The sequence below is a fragment of the Heterocephalus glaber genome, unplaced genomic scaffold (assembly GCF_053883595.1).
Source record: "Heterocephalus glaber isolate CG9 unplaced genomic scaffold, H.glaber_assembly_v1.0 deba00001600, whole genome shotgun sequence".
Taxonomy (NCBI): Eukaryota; Metazoa; Chordata; class Mammalia; order Rodentia; family Bathyergidae; genus Heterocephalus; species Heterocephalus glaber.
The window spans coordinates 9,685,505-9,702,228 of record NW_028258372.1 but is presented as its reverse complement, the minus strand read 5'-3'; the positions used below and the strand labels follow the sequence as shown (position 1 = coordinate 9,702,228).

General features: G+C 36.4%; 1 protein-coding gene across 3 annotated transcripts in view; it reads right to left on the bottom strand.

Moving 5' to 3' along the window:
• Positions 1-3,925: 3,925 nt before the first annotated feature.
• The window catches only part of LOC101710232 (putative dimethylaniline monooxygenase [N-oxide-forming] 6), a 36,631-nt gene continuing 23,832 nt past the window's right edge, over positions 3,926-16,724 (bottom strand). For 2 of the 3 annotated variants that reach the window (XM_087194320.1, XM_087194321.1), the window contains 2 exons: positions 16,300-16,488; positions 3,926-6,238 (listed from right to left, as the gene is read on the bottom strand). In XM_087194320.1, the coding sequence (XP_087050446.1) occupies positions 5,900-6,238; positions 16,300-16,425 (465 nt within the window). In that variant the 5' untranslated portion in view covers positions 16,426-16,488 and the 3' untranslated portion in view covers positions 3,926-5,899. Of the gene's footprint in view, positions 6,239-16,126; positions 16,489-16,724 lie in introns of those variants that run through there. The other variant, XR_015444514.1, reaches the window with a different exon arrangement.

Below are 16,724 nucleotides of genomic sequence, written 5' to 3'. Positions count from 1 at the left end.
GTCCTTGCGCTTGTGAGGCAGGAGGCAAAACCACTGAGCTAAATCCCTGGCCCCCTTCAAAGTTGTTTTGAGATTTTTAGATCCTTGTATTCTTTATAAATTTTAGAATCAATTTTTAATTTCTACAGTTTTTAATTTCTACAGATGTTTGATGAAAATTGCATTGAAACTATAGATCACTTTGGGGAAGAATTGATACCACAGCAGTGTTGAGTCTTCCAGCCCAGGACATAGTAAATTTCTTTAGTTATATCTTTAGTTTTTCTCTTGGTAATGCTTTGCAGTTTTTAGGATATAGGTCTTACTGAGCTTAAGTTAGGTTTACCCTGAACATTTCATATAAATGCTAGCCTAAAATTTTTAAATTTCATTCTGTGTATTGTTAGCATATAGAAGCGCAATCATTTGTGCTAATAATTTTTAGACAGATTTCACAATAATTTCTATGTAAACAATCATGCTAAGAGTAGCTTTATATCTTCCATCTCAATTTTATTTTATTTTTTATTTTTAAATTTTCTTTTATTTCTTATGATTCCCTTATTGCATAGGCTAGAAACCCTAGTAGTATGCTGAATTGAAGTTGGGAAAACCAACATTTTGAATTGTTCCTCATCTTAGGAAGAAAGCCTTCAGTTTTTCATCATGGAGAAAGATATTAGTTGTAGATTTTTCATAGTCACCCTTAATGAAGTTGAGAAAGTCTCTTTCTATCCTTACTTTCTAGAGTTTTATCCAATGGATGTTGGCTTTTGTGAGATTTTTTTTTTCTGCATCTATAGTGATGATCATATGGTTTTTCATTTTCAGTTTGTTAACACAGAGAATTACATTGACTATTAAACCAACATCGCGTTCCTGAAATAAATAACTCCTGCTTGGTCATGATATTTTACCCATTTTATATACTTTTGGATTATATTTGTGAACATTTAAGAATTTTTCATTTTGCTTATTGTGGATATTGATCTGGATTTTAATTTTTTCTATTTTTGTCTTGCTTTAGTATCAAAGCCTGATTTCATATAGTGCACTGGGGAGTATTCTATCTCTTTAATTTTCTAGTAGAGTGTATATGTAAATCACATTATTGCTTTCTTGAGGGTTAGGTGGAATTTACTAGTGAGGCCATTTTGGCCTAAAATTCTTTGTGAAAAGTGTTGTTGTTGTTCATTTGTTTTAGTTTTTGTGTGCTGAGATTTTAATTCAGGGCCTTGCTGTGTCACTGAGCCACACCCCAGATCTCCTTCAACCCATTTATTGAAGTCGTTATATTGACATACACTTATCTCCCTGTATTGATTTATTGTCATGCATTTAAGCCAGTGTTGTAGAAAACACATAGGTTGATATACTATAGTTGGCAGGATAAAACACCTTTTACAAACCTTATTAAACTTCATCTAGACTGAAAGTCTGTGTTTATTCCTGTTTAACTTTCCATCTTTTTCCTTATCTCAAACATCTTCAAACTTTAATTCAGCACATGGAAAACCTTTTAAAGGACAGATTCTCATCAGAAACAGGGAGGCTGGGTATTTTCCATTTATTTATACTTTGATTCAAAAGATCTAGGACTCATTTTTGTATCTGCAGGAAGGAAAGGAGGAGTTACATGGAGATTGTGTTTGTGTATTATATTCTGTGATTAAATTTCGAGGCTGAACCCTAAGCCCCCAAAGATTTTATCACGACTAAAGTGTGAGCAAAACAGCGAGAAGGTGCACTGGAAAGGAAAGCATTTTAAGCAAATCGTAAAAGTGATGAGGTCGATGAGCTTCACTGAGAGCTCTTGTCCTGGTTGGCTTCACTGTTCATTCAGTCCCACTGGGTCAGAAAGGCATTTCTGGCTCCATCTCACTTCCCTGGTCCCATTAGTTGAAACTGGTAGGGACTGCAAGGGCCAAAGTATACCTCCAGGCCAGCTAGGGATCTGTCAGGAAGAGCTGTGGTATGTTCGGCTTTCCCCCAGTGAAGGAGCCTTCCTAATCCATGTATGTGATATAATCTGCTTGCAAAGTATGGCTCTCCCCAAACCTGAGGAAGAAAAGAACATATTGGAATGAGAGTCACCGTTACATATTGAAGAATTAATATTTTATTTTCTGTCACAGTTTGGCATTTTGGTCCACACATCGAGTTATACTCCCTCACCCTTCTCTTTTTCTAAAAAGAATTTATTATTATTCTTTGGCTGAGTTTTTTCCTCTTCTTTTTCCTAGTCTCTGTCTGAGATTGAGATAATTTGGGACTTTGACCTCTGGCCGTGTGGCCTGGAGTGAACTGATTCTTTGGTTTAAGATAACTGATTAATTTAGTTTAATGGTGTGTGTGTGTGTGTGTGTGTGTGTGTGTGTGTGTGTGTGTGCATGAGTGTGTGCGTGCGCATGCATGTGTGTGTGTGGGTGGGTGTGTGTGGTGTTGGATATCAAGCCCACAGAGCCTTGAACACGGTGGGCAAGTACTCTACCACTGCGCTACAGCTTCAGCCTGACTTAATTTACTCTTCAACACATGACTGTTCTTTATATGGCATTGACTAGAATCTGCCCCCACGTTAGATTGTTGTTTGGATTTATTTAAAATTGGGTTTATGTATGCATTTAATTTGCTTTAATTCATTAATTTACGTTGTTTTATACTGGCAGTTAGAATGTGGCTTCATTTGTTTTAAAGTAACCTGAAGAGGAGCTTACTATTTAAGCAATGAAACTGAAATTTAATCCTCTCTTTTCTTCCTCTTCATTGTAATTGGCCTCTAAAGGAAAGGTTGTCAAGCAGCATGAATGATTAGCACACAGGGGTGCCCACTGAGAGCTGTCCTGTGAATTGGATGGTGTCATGCATGGAGGTTATGATAAACTTGAGGATTCCATTTCTTCTCTTCTCTAAGCCCTCAGCTAGTGTCCACCTTGGAGCTTTCAATGAATGATGTGTTTGGAGGCTTGAGAGAAGAAAGACACTTCCTATACAATCATTTATTCATTCAGGTGTGATCCATTATTTACTTATGTTTTTTCACAGATTCTGTTATATAATTTGAAAACTATTTTTCTTTTATGGAAGAAGTTAACATGAAAAATATATTTAATTATCTGATGTCAAGCTACTTAAATGGCTTTCTACAGATCTTATTGATGTTACTGAAAACACATATGGATAAATCAGAAGTGAATACTGTTTTTATAAAAAATATTAGGGGAGGTAAACACAATTTAAATTACCATTTAGCTTTCTTATCACAGTAAATTAGACACTACTGCACAATTTCCAGCTAGCAAGCTTGCTGGCAGATGTGGCTAATGGAAGAGATTTTTTGGAAAAGCTAGAGAGACATTTCTCAATCTTAGCACTATTAACATTTTGAGCCAGACAATTCTTTGGTTTGGTGGGCTATTTTCAGCAATGTAGAATGGCTAGCAGCATCCAAGTCTCCACTCACAGAAGGCCAGTAACATATTACCTCCATTTAGAAAGACCAAAATATTTGCAGATTTTGCCAAATGTTCCTTAGAGAGTGAAATCATCCCTGTTAGAGAACTACTCCTCTAGGGTTATATGGGAGAAAGTAATGACTATTTATCTATAAAATACTGCTTGATTGTAGCATTTTAAAAATGTGAATTCTACTGATAATATTTTAGATTATATTAATGTTTTTCTACATATAAAGGCAACTTTTAGGACTATTTTCTTATCAAGTAAAATCATTTACACTTGAGTTTCTTCCTCATTTTCTCATCAATGTCATCCATCATTTCATTTGTAGTTGGCAGGGTACACAAATCTGGAAAAAAATGGATAGAGAGACATACTGAAAAAAGACAAATCAATAATGAACAATGAGACATGGTGGAATTCATTCAGTAATTGTGAATGAAATTACCTCTAAAACTTTTGCATTAAGAGGAGCTTTTTGGAGCATCTGTTTTTAATTTTATTTTTTCCCATTAAGTTTATTGGTACATTTTAGGTATACAATACAGTTATATTCATCATGGGAACTTGTACCCTTGCATGATGTATCTTGGTTCTTAATTTTTCCCCATTCCCCTGCCCTCTCTTCATCCCATCCATCCTTCCCTATTTACAAAGACTTTATTTTCATTTCTCATATCTTTTCTTTTCCCTTCTTTCCTTTCCCCTACCCCTCCCACTTCTTTTGGGGCATCTTTAGTGGTATAACAATTCAGGTACTCCTCAAAGATTTGAGGAGTTGATGAACCTTCTCTATGAGTAGAAAAGCTGGTCTGATATTAGACAGTGACAGCAGAGATGCTTATATCTTCAAGTCACACAATTTCTCATTTCTGTAATATCACAGAGACCCTAATCCTCAATTTATTTCTGGTACGCCTCATGTATACAGCACCTTAATAATTTCTTCATATTTCTTGTCTGCATATTCTTGTTAAAACTTTCCACAAGAAACAATTTGGTAAAGTAATTTACTCAGAGGTACATGGCAATTAAACTAGATAATGAAAGAAAACTTGGGATTTCAATGTCAATCTGCAGCCAGGGAACATATTTTATGGGACAGCAGAAAAGTTCTAGGTTTGTTTTATTTGCTTGTTTGTTGGCAAATTTTGATGCACTTGTGGAGGATTCTTCTGAGGAATAACTGTAACTAATTTGGCTTTGTAACAACAGAAGAAAGCTACTATGACATTTGGGTACATGAACACTTCCCATTCATTGTTAACTTCTCACCCCTGCCTGGTGGTATCCTATGGTCAATATTTTCTGTGCACTCCATTAGAAAATAAGGGACTAGAATTTTGGCATGATTTATTTGATATTGTGTCTGAAGTATCAAGACAGAGCCTGATACTAGTAGGTGTTCAATAAATATTTGCTGAATAAGTTAGTGATACTCTTTCTTTCATGTAAAATTTCTAGGCTTTTAAACTGTATCCAACCTCCTCATAAAACCTGAGGCTCTGGGAACTATTGTGCCTTTCAAGAGAAAAAAAAAGACTATAGAAGTGTTTTCTAAGAAAGCATCCTTATAAGGCATTTCATGGCAGGATTTGTTTAAATGATTATCTTTCATGATGGACTTGAAATAGAAACTTAAGTGTGCACACTTAGATTCCATAATTTTAACATTTTCTTCATTACTTATATATCTATGAACATTTTGTTAGGTAAGGTATTTATATTGGTGAAGCTTTTTGAGCCCTTGAATTAAAAGACACTTTCAATAATAATAATAATAATTAATATGATTGAAGTAAATTAAATCAATATATTTGAGATATTGTCCTTTTCCATGCAATTATCATCTTCTTGACTTTCTCACACAAGAATTCTTGTAATTCTTAGAGGTCATGGCGTCTAGAGTGGAGGGGAGAAAATTGTCAAGATAAGCAGAGGAACACTGGGATTCTGACACAAGTGGTAGTGACGCCTTCTCAAGTATGCCTGGTTACCCACTGTGGCCCTTCCAACCTTTGTAATGTACCTTCACAGTGCAGGTGCCCTACTGCTTCTTGTTATAGAAAACCTTGTAAAGTTCTTCCAGTTTCTTAAGAGAAGGTTAGCTCTTTAAATAGATTATAAGGCCCTCCATTTCTTGCCACTTTCTGCCTCTGCTTTACAGTAAAATTTTCCTGGTTCCTCATACATTTCATGCTACTCCTCACTTTTATGCTTCTCATTATGCTGTTTCCTTTACATGGGATAACTCATTTTCCAACTCCCCTGACCAGAAGATCCCAAACTTCTCCTTTGGTGACATCCCTCTCATATCCCATTTTAGGCTCTGAGAAGTCAAGGAGCATTTCGGTCTTATTCCCTTTGGACCCCTAGTATAGTGCCTTGCATATAGTGGGAACTCATTGACTAAATGAATGAAAGATACAATGGCCCACCTACTTGGAAACAATTTTATAGTTCAGTGGGCCTGCAGATCAGCTATAGGGATGGCACCTCTAAGGGACTGGACTAGGCTAATCACCACCAGTGTTAGCTTCTCCATTAGTGGGGGAAAGATGCCTTTAAACAAGGTGACTTCATTGTTTTTGCTTTTGATGATGGAGTCATCATAAAGGAAGGGAGAGGCATATGTATAGCCTGTTGCAAAGATAATGGAGTCAATGGCCTCAGACACAGTCTCATCTTCGAACATGGCGGAGGTCTTTGTGAACTCTTTCACACTGGGCTTGATGGATACGATGCCACACAGGATGCAGGATAGGAGCTCATCATTGAACACAGGCTCTTTTCTCAGGTGCTGTGCAGAAAATGGAGAGAAACAAGAGACAGACATATTTGCTGTGAAATACTTTATTTACAAGAGATACCTGCAAAGCCCATAGCATTGTAACCAAATTTGATTATTTAAACAGCATGAAGGCCACTGACGTCTTCTCTTGTGGAAATTCCTTTCTTGTCATTGTGACCATCCTTAAGAATTTCTGTCAGAGCTTCCTCTTTTGTCCCTAGAAATTTGAAAATTCTCTTATGTGTGTGTATACTATTTAGAGATTCACCACATAGATGAGAATAAAATTAACTCTAGGCATTTAAAAGTGATTGAAAATATAGACTGTGAAGCCAGATGGCCAAGTTTATGATTGAGTTGCATCTCTTACTGTTACTGCTCTGTTTGTTTCTCTCTGTGTATAATAGGGATAATGTTAGAATCTTTCTCCTAGGGGTGTTGTGACAGTTAAATGAACTATTATCGGTAAAGTAGTTAACCCAGTACCTGGGACTTGCAAGCACTATTACCATATATGAACTACTATATTATAACTTTAAGGTTTTATATGGGGAAACCAGATTTGCAGTGTTGGGATGTTTTATTCCCACGTTTGGTTCTTTTCGGCCAGCTCTCATCACAAAGGAAAATATAACAACCTTGGTAATATACTATGGTTGCCAAAAGAATGACTTTTTCATGACAACATATTTCATGTTGACTTGTTTCCTTTAGAGATCCTGGAATTGTCTGTATCTTATATATGAAAATAAATAATTTTCACAAATAAGATATATAATTTTCTTGTACATGAAGAAACTTTGTAAATTTTGGAATGTGCCTCTATTTCCACTCCTTTAACTCTGAAATCTTTTTTGCCATATAAGGTGGCGAAAAGTAGGTCACAGAAAGCCTGTTTATCTCTCCCAGTTCTCCTTCCCTGCTACCAAAGGAGGAGTGAAACATGTCATTAGCAATTTAAGTTAACTAGAGCCTTTTCAGAGAGGGAGTTTAGTTCTTAGAATGAATGGCTTTCTAAAGCTATATTTTAGTTATGCAAATTGATAAAGCCAAAATAGAATTGGTAGTTACTCATACAAGACAAAAAGTCTTAGCCAGCTCAACTTTGGAACTTCTATTATATTAAATGTAATTTTAAATGTATAAAAACCAGCATTATTTTTTCTCTATGGATGCAGCAGTCTACAAGATTGGGTAGGATAAGTGCTTTGGAATGAAGGGTTGGCTCCTAAACTTGGTATTTAGTATTCTGATTTACAGTTTCTCCTTACTTTTCCTTAACTAGGTTCTTTAAACACAATTAAATTTCTTGGCTAACATGGACCAGAAGGTAAAATTTCTTGGTGAATGGTTTCTTTTCTTACTCACTTAATTATTCTTTTTTTGATGGATATAATGATTCTCCTATCCAGGATACCTTCCTAATTAGTAAGTATTGGGCTCTTTCTCTAAGGGAAGTAAGGAAATAAGTCTTACTAATTTTAGGCCAGATCATTTCTGTGAATCTCCATTGTTTTATATGGTCCAAGATTTTGACTGTTTTGAAAAAATGTGAAGACTTCAGGGTAGAAGTGTCCACTTTTGTTCTGAGATTTCCTACCTGCTGAGACATATTGATTAACACTACTTTGTTTTATTCTCTTTGGAAGTACATTAGAAAATCTGAGACTAAGTACAATCAATATTTATAAGGCTTTATAGTTTAGAGTGATTTTTATACTTTTTGTCTTACTGAGTCCCATAACAGTCTTGAGCATTAGAAAGCATTATTGGTATTCCTGCTCATCCATAAGCATAGACAAGATATTCCTCAAAAAAACACTTGAGTTTGTTCAGCTCTCCAAGTTCTATGCTATCGCCTATAGCTACCCAAAATGAATCCTGCATGTCAGGATGACTTATCTGTCTGACTCATCCCCATTTTGTATTCTTCCACACATCTTTCTGCACTAGACTACTTTTAATAAGATTTCCAACCCATATGTGATATTTGGATACACCATATCTGTCAAGTTGTTTAAACCTACCAGCCTCAGTGAGACAACTAAAGTAATATGTGGAGAAAGAGTTTATTTGAATGAGTGTCTTACATTGTTTCAGTGATGAAATATGAATTATTTGTAGTGCCCATTTAAAGGAATCAGGCCACAGTTCTCATGCTTAAACCACATGTTTATCTTCTTGACATACAACTAGTCAGAAACAAATGAAGGAAGGACATTCCAGAGAAAGGATACAAAGTGGGTAACATATACTGTATGCCAAGGATAGCCATCATCCCAAACCCGACTAGTGACCCAGGAACTACTTCTGGTGCTGATCATGACCTGGTGGAGAGAGGCAGCACAGATTTCAATATCAGTCTATAGGAAATAAGCAAACATGAAGAATTTTCTGGATGCTTCTGTACATTTCCCTCAATAACCAGGTGGAAATACTTTCCAAGAGGTGGGTCTAGATGAAAAATCCATAATTGGAACTAGGTAAGGGCAAGCAAGGCTTCCCTCTTACTATGCCAGAGGCCTGGTGTATAGTTGCTGAAAGAATGAACACCATGGGTCTTAGAACTAGAGGGCTCGATATTCAACTGTGCCAGGTGCACTCCTCACATACTCATAGACTAAGACAGTAGGTCTGCCAGCCGCCAGCCAACAAAGTGAACACTGGGAGAGGTGGGTGGTAGAAGCAGGTGGACTGAGTGGGGAAAATGTAGGTAAATCTCTACCTGAAATTAGGCCAAAGATTTCCTCAGACATCATTCTGTTCTCTCTGGTCTCCCTTTCCAGTCTTCCTTCAAAGGAGCCAAAGCCACAGCAGCAGCCTCAGCCCCAAAGCAAGACCGGCTCCTGGTCTGTTTTGCTATTTTTATGATAACTCAAGGGAATTTTCCATGTCTTGAAAAAAATTTTAGGGTTGCTTTATATCCACTTAATAATTTATTTATTGAATGGTTGTTTCTCTTAAATTATGCTGAATTTCCTCAGAGTCTACCGGTCATGTATGACTCAGCTTGGAGCTGTCTGAGAAGCTTTCTTTGCATTTATCCAGGTTAAATTACATTTTCTTTTCATGGTGTTGCTATGGCCACACCTAATTCCACTGGAAGACTCATTACTTCCTTTTATGGTTGAGTACCTCTCACCCCGTCTCCACCCACTGACTGCTCCTTGAAGTCAGGGGCTACTGTAACTTATGTTTGCATTTTTAGCTTAACATAGTTCTGACACATAATGAGTGCCCAATGTTTGTTGAACACTTGTGGTTGAATGAATAAACAATAGTAAAAACCTAATTGTGTACATGTTCCATGACTTCAGAGTGGTAAGAACAATATCTTTCACATGTAGGTAATAAGAACTGATGTTATAAAATAAAGATAGCATCTGACTAGGAGCCAGTGGATTTGGAGGTTATCAACATAAAATTAAAACAAAAGTATATGTATACACCTTCACTTATGTATACACATACACTCATACACTTATCTCTGGTTACAGCAGAATGTAGTAGCATGGGCCTTGCTTCTCACAGAGAATACCACAAGTGCTCCTTGCCTTAAAGGGCATCCATCCATATAGGAGGTATATGACATGGCAAACAATGTCCCCAGTGCCTAGGCTGTTGACCTAGCAGCGTAGCTGTACTCTAGGTTTATTTCCCCAAAACTTCTTGTCACACACCTGGGAAGCCAGAAGGCTGAGCTCAACAGCAACGTCACAGCCTTAGTTCCCCAGGCCAGTCACAAGGACCCTCTTCCCCTTGAAGGCCTCTGGGCCCTTATAATCTTGGCTATTCAGGTAGCTGCCTTGAAATTGGTCTTGGCCTAAGTGGAAGAGAGGGAGTGGCTTGAGTTGATTTTTCACAAGTTGTGAAGACTCAGTTTCTCATTGTGTCTTTTTCAATCTATTATCACTCTTAGTTAAAATAATTCCCTAACTGAAATGCATTTGTGTTTGTAGTGGTTCTTGACGTTAAACCCCCAAATCATTACTTTTGGTGTCTTAACATTTTTTAAAGGTACAATATTAAAATTTATATTTTGACAATAAAAAGTTAATATTAATTATTAAATACTCACTGTGGGCTAGATGCTATGATAAATGCTTTATATGCCTTAACAAGTTACTCTTGTAACTTCCCTGCATGGTAGGTCCTGCTGTGCCCATTTTAGAAGATGAGGAAATTAAGAAAGGGAGATTGAGACAAGAAGGCAGCCTGAGCAACTTAGTGAGATTCTGTCTCAAAACAAAACTAAATAAAAAGGGCTGGGATAAAAAATCCTGAGTTCAGTCCCCAGTTCTGTAAAATGGAAGGAAGGAAGGAAGGTTAAAAGGAAGGAAAGAAGGACGGAAGGAAGAGAACATGAAGAAAGTGGAACAAAGAACTTAAATGGTAAGGAACTAGTAGAATAAGGAGTGGAGCCCAGGTGTTCTGGTTCCACCCACATAAACACTAAATATATTGCCTGTTAACATCAAGAGCTCTTTTCGTTTCTGAACCACCAATCTTTTACATATCTTGGACTATGAACATCATGCTTAGAGATGGGACTCCCTCTTTAAGAAGATAGTGTTCCTTTTGTAAAGAAGGAAGAAAGAATGGAAGGGGGGGGGATGGAGGAAAGTCTCACCTGAATTTCATTTATTTGATGTTTTCCATTTTTGACTAGTAATGGAGTGTGCTACTCTGTACACACAAATGTGTGCATACACTAATCAGTAATATTGGTGATTAGTGTATTATTATGAATACTAAAATTTTAGTAATACTAATATTTGCTAATATTTATTTGCAAATTGTGGATGAAGATGAAATTAGAAACTTTTTATTAATACTAAAATATTATTAATACTATTTGCTAATATTTATTTGCAAATTGTGGATGAAGATGAAATTAGAACCTTAAGTTTTTCCCTAGAAATAAGAAACTGTGCCATTCTTTAAATTTTTTGCTAACTGGATTCCCTTTCTTTGAATATAACTCCACTCAGAAACTCCATGTGTTCGCGGGACTTATATTTGAGCTACTGTCATAAGGATTGGTGTCGGTCTGATGTCTGACTTGAAGATCTTTACTATATTTAGCATATTAGATTTAAATTTTTTCTCTTTTAGGATTTTTTGGTATCTTAAGAACAATTATTACATATGATAGAAAATATGTTTTAACCCTTGATGTTTATATATAAGTCCCCAGATTATCGGTGTTTTTCAAGCTTACCAGGAAAAGAATCAGTTGGCAGATTGGAGTACACATGATATCCTGAACAAATCATCACAGCATCAAAAACAGTAGATTCCTGCTTCCCATCCTTTCCAGTAACAACATCCCATTGATCAGTGACTAAGAAGCTGGAACATTTCTTTATACTGGAAATCAGGGTCTTAAAAAAAAAAAATTCCTTCTGCTTACAATTCTGTGATCTTTTTCTTTCTTGCAATATTTCTGTGGAGGAAATTATTGTGAGCTGTCCTGTTCATTGAGAAATGTGTGGGAAGATAAGGAAATAGGAGTCACAGTAAATCTTCAGTGAGTCTTCAGCGCTCACAAGGAAAATTATTCACTGGGTTTTCTTTACTTCTTGACATCTGGTTAGTTGATACAGGGATAAATAACCCTGAACATTTTTGTGAATGATGCTATATAGCAAATCTGTGTCATTTGCCCACTGCTGCTCTACACCCACATGGCTTCCTCCTTCTCTGACCTCATCTTTTTTCTACTTAGTAAATACAGGCATGCCTCAAAGTTTGATTCGTGGTTCCCCTTTTGCTCTGTGCAGACACTCTCCTTGGAAATATGAACAACTTCCATAGTATGAACACATATATCCAGTCTGATCTCCCTTCTGCCACCCAGTCTAGCTGGACATTTCCATCTGAAATGAAGCTTCAGTTTTCTTATTTCTTTGAAAGGTGCCATGAATCTCCCATCCTCTTGGGCTTCAAACCCAAAACTTATTTTGCCTGTTATTTCTCCATCCTTGCCTAATGTCTAAACAATCATTTTTCTCAGGATCTCACTATTTCTGTCTTCTATTTCATGAGTGATAGCACTGCCTTAGTTTAAATCCCTCTACTCCCATACATGGGTTACTGTCAGAGTCTATAAGGAGCCAGCTTCCAGCCTGTGATTATCTACAAGCATCCTTCATCCTACTTGTCAAAATCATCTTTCAAAAATACCATGTTGATTTGCTTTTGCCTGTCTAAGCCTAGCAGCTATGCTTGCCTCCTAGCCAATTTGTTTTTCTCACTGTTCTCCAGATAAATGGAACACTTTTCTACCTCTAATTTTACTCATGTTATTTACTTGTCTAAAATAACTATCAAGTAAACTCAAAAATTTTATCTTCTCTGAAAAAGTACCCTTTCCCAAGTGTTGGTTCTTGCTTCATAATTTTCATAGCATTATTTTATTTATAAACCATACCAGATTTAAAAAGTTTTCTCTTTGCATTTAAATTGTCACTTGATTTTGATATTGTAACTTATCCTCTACATCCCTACCTCTACATATTTATTTTGGTCTCCAATACTCCGTATAGCACAAAGCAAGCACACATTAGGAACTTCATTAATGTTGAATGAAATTGCTACCATAAGTTGAGGCAATGTACAGCATTTGAAACATCAAAAATAAGTGATGTGAATGAATAAAATGAATAAATGAATGGAATAAAATGACTATTGGAAAATTTTATTTTAATGTTTTACTTGGAACTACTCCAGGTAAAATCATTATGTAAATATAACCCAAACTCATACTTTTGCTGAGTGTTTTCCCCACTATATATATGTACTTTGCATTTAAATAGTAGTTAATGGAGGCTAAGGGTTTCAAACAAATGTAAAACATTATCATCATTTACAGAAATAATACTTCTATGTCATAACTCTTCAGACTCAATAAAAAGAAGTCCAATAAAGTAAGTGGCTGGCAGATGGAGGTTATACATTTAAGTTGTTACTTTTTTCTTTTTTTTGTAAGTAAGCAGAAGTATATTTTTCTCTTGCATACGCGTACTCAAATGTCAACATGATTTCAAGCCATTCTTAAATTAACACGAAACACAGAGAATCAAGGTAGTATGTCAATAGGAGATGTATTAAAGCTACATATTGGCCCTGGAAATCAGAAAACACAAAGTGAACTTGTGCAGCCATTTTCATCAGAATCACCTGGACTGTGACAAGAAAGCGCCTTCAGGACACTGAAGGCAAATCACCAAGGTAAGCTTGCCCTTGGCCTCCAGATACCAAAAGGACTGAAGATACAAACTTTGTTCCTCAGGGAGGAGCAAAGACAAAATATGCTGTGATATAAAACATCAGCAATGTACTCATGTGGGACTTAAATCTTAAGATTCAGAAATAGATACTACGTACAAGACCGTTGTACAGATTAGGTCAAAAAGGGTGTGCTAAGTGCTTCTCCTATCCATAACACAGCTATTATCATTGTCCCAATGTCATCATTATTTGATACAAAGTATATTCTCCCCCACTTCCCACTCCCAAACAGCTATTCTTTTCTTTTTTTAAGTTCTTTTATTGGTACACTTTAGGTATACAATACATTTACTTTTATCATTGGGTGCTTGTACCTGTACATGATGTATCTTGGTTCTTATTTTTTCCCCATTACCTGTGCACCCTTCACCCCCTCCACCCTTCCCTATTTACATAGATTTCATTTCCATTTTTTTTTTCTTTTCTCATAATTTTTCTTTTCCCTCCTTTCCTTTCCCCTTCCCCTTCACCCCTTCGTCTTTGGACCTTTTTTCCTATTTCAGATTATCAATTATTCATTTAAATTGTTTTAACCCTTGTTTACCCTATCAGTTTCTCACACTAGAGAAACTATTTGGTGTTTACACATGTGTGTCCTATTTATTTTACTTAAGAGTATGGCCTTGATATGCATACATTTAGCTATAAATGACTCTAGTTTTTTGTTCTTTATGGCTGAGTAGTACTCCATTTTATAAAAAAACCACATCTTCTTTATCCAGTTTCCAGTCAATGGGCACTTGGGCTGCTTCCAAGCTTTAGCTATTACAAACTGTGCTGCTGTGAACATGGGTGCACATAAATTGCCGTGGTATGATTCTTTTAATTCTTTTGGGAAGATACTCAGCAGGGGAATAGCTGGGTCAAATGGGACCTCCAGCCCTAGTTCTTTGAGGTATCTCCATACTGACTTCTACAGTGGTTCCACCAGTCTATGCTCCCACCATCAATGGAGAAGAGTGCCTTTCTCCCCACACCACCACCAGCATTTGTTATTGGTTGATTTCTTGATAGCAGCCATTCTTTCTGGGGTGAGGTGGAATCTCAGTGTTGTTTTCATCTGAATCTCTTGAATGACCAGTGATGTTGAACATTTTTTCATGTATTTGTTTGGTGCTTTTACTTCTTTGTCTGAGAAATGTCTGTTCATTTCAGATGCCCATTTTTGAATTGGGTCTTTGAATTTGGGAGGTTTGATTTTTTTCAATTCTTTATATATTCTATATAGTAGTCCTTTGTCTGAGTTACAGCTGCTAAAATTTTTTCCCCATATTGTAGGTTTTTTGTTAGCTCTGTTGGTGGTTTCTTGTGCACTGCAGCAGCTTTTTAATAAGATGAGATCCCAGTTGTTGATTCTTTCTGCTAGTTCCCATGCTACTGAGGTTTTGTTCATGAAGCCTTTTCCTTTGGCATTGTCTTAAAGAGTTCTACCTAACTTATCTTCCAGCGAGTTTAGTGTTTCTGTCTTAATATTTAGATCTTTAATCCACTTCGATCTTAGTTTAGTGCATGGTGATAGGTACGGGTCTAGTTTTAATATTTGGCAGGTTGAAATCCAGTTTTTCCAACATCATTTATTAAATACGCTATCTTTCCTCCAATGAGGGTGGTTGGCTCCTTTGTCAAAGATGAGGTGGCTGAGTATGTCTGGAGTTGTTTCTGCATCTTCTAATCTATTCCGTTGATCCTCAGGTCTGTTCTTTTGCCAGTACCATGCTGATTTTATCACAGTAGCTTCATAGTATAGTTTCAAGTTGGGGATTATGATACCCCCAGCCACGTCTTGTTGCTTAGAATTGCTTTAGCTATTCTAGGTCTCTTCTGGTTTCAAATGAATTTTTGAATTGTTTTCTCTAGTTCTGTGAAGTATATTGTGGGAATTTCAATTGGCATTGCATTGAATCTACACAGTAGTTTTGGAAGTATGGCCATTTTCACTATATTGGCTCTTCCTACCCAGGACCAAGGGATGTCTTTCCATTTTCTTATATCCTCCTCGATCTCCTTTTTCAGGGTGCTGTAGTTTTCAGTATAGAGGTCTTTTGCTTCCTTTGTTAGATTGTTTCCTAGATATTTCATTTTTTTTGGATGCTATTGTAAAAGGAATTGTTTCCCTAATTTCTCTCTCAGTGAGTCCATTATTTGTGTACAAGAAGGGTGTTGTTTTTTGAGTGTTGGCCTTGTATCCAGCTACTCTACTGAATCTTTCAACTAAATCTGGATGTCTTTTGGTGGAGATTTTTGGGTCTTCTATGTAAAGTATCATATCGTCAGCAAATAATGAGAGTTTAACTTCTTTTATATTTTAAAAGTCAACCAACCATTCACTGGGTTCAAGCTTATGGACTACTGGTACCATTTTTATACATGTTACATACACATTTTTATAAATGTTACTCTTTTCATAATGGTGGAATTCCTAACAAATGCCATGTTTGTTGGAACCATAACGTACCGACATTGAACCTACAAAAATCTGAATATGGGCTACAAAAGTTTGGATTAGTTCCAAAAGATCATAGCATAAGTAAAGTTTATTATAATGGGAAAGCTGACTCTAGCATTTTCTAAGGTATTTTAAAAGCTCCCAGAATTTAGTAGAGAATGAATCTAAGGGGGAAATACCATGAGTGAATATTTTGTAATCTGATCAGACAATTGATTGGGGAGGCATCCAAATATTTGGCACTGATTTCTGTAACAGGGTGCTGTATTCATACCTCTTCTCTAACTCATACACATGCTGATAGCAACAGTACAAGTTACAAGGCTCCTACCTCAAACTGTATGTATTGTAAAAGATTCTTCTCTGGGGCAAATGTCTTGATGTACTCCTGGAGCTGGCTGTCGTGCATGTCGTTTGGGTTATCATCAGGGTAGGGGAAGTCTGGAAAGCACATCATTTCTTTGGAAGAGTTGGTGAATACAGACTGGTAAATGCTGGCTCTGCCTCCTTCTGGGTGGTCCTAGGAAGAATAAGAAAGCTTTAAAAGGAAGCCAAAGATGGAGTTCCTTTCAGACAATATCCAATTATTGGTTGGCTAAAACCTTTTAAGTATTAAAAACGTTGAAAGTTCTCAGTGAGATATAGAAAAGAAAGCCCTTCACATCACACCTAGTATTAGATCTCTTCCCACATTAATTCAGTTATTTGAATTACTCTAGTATTAGCTCTGTTTTTATAGCCTTTTAGAGTTTACTT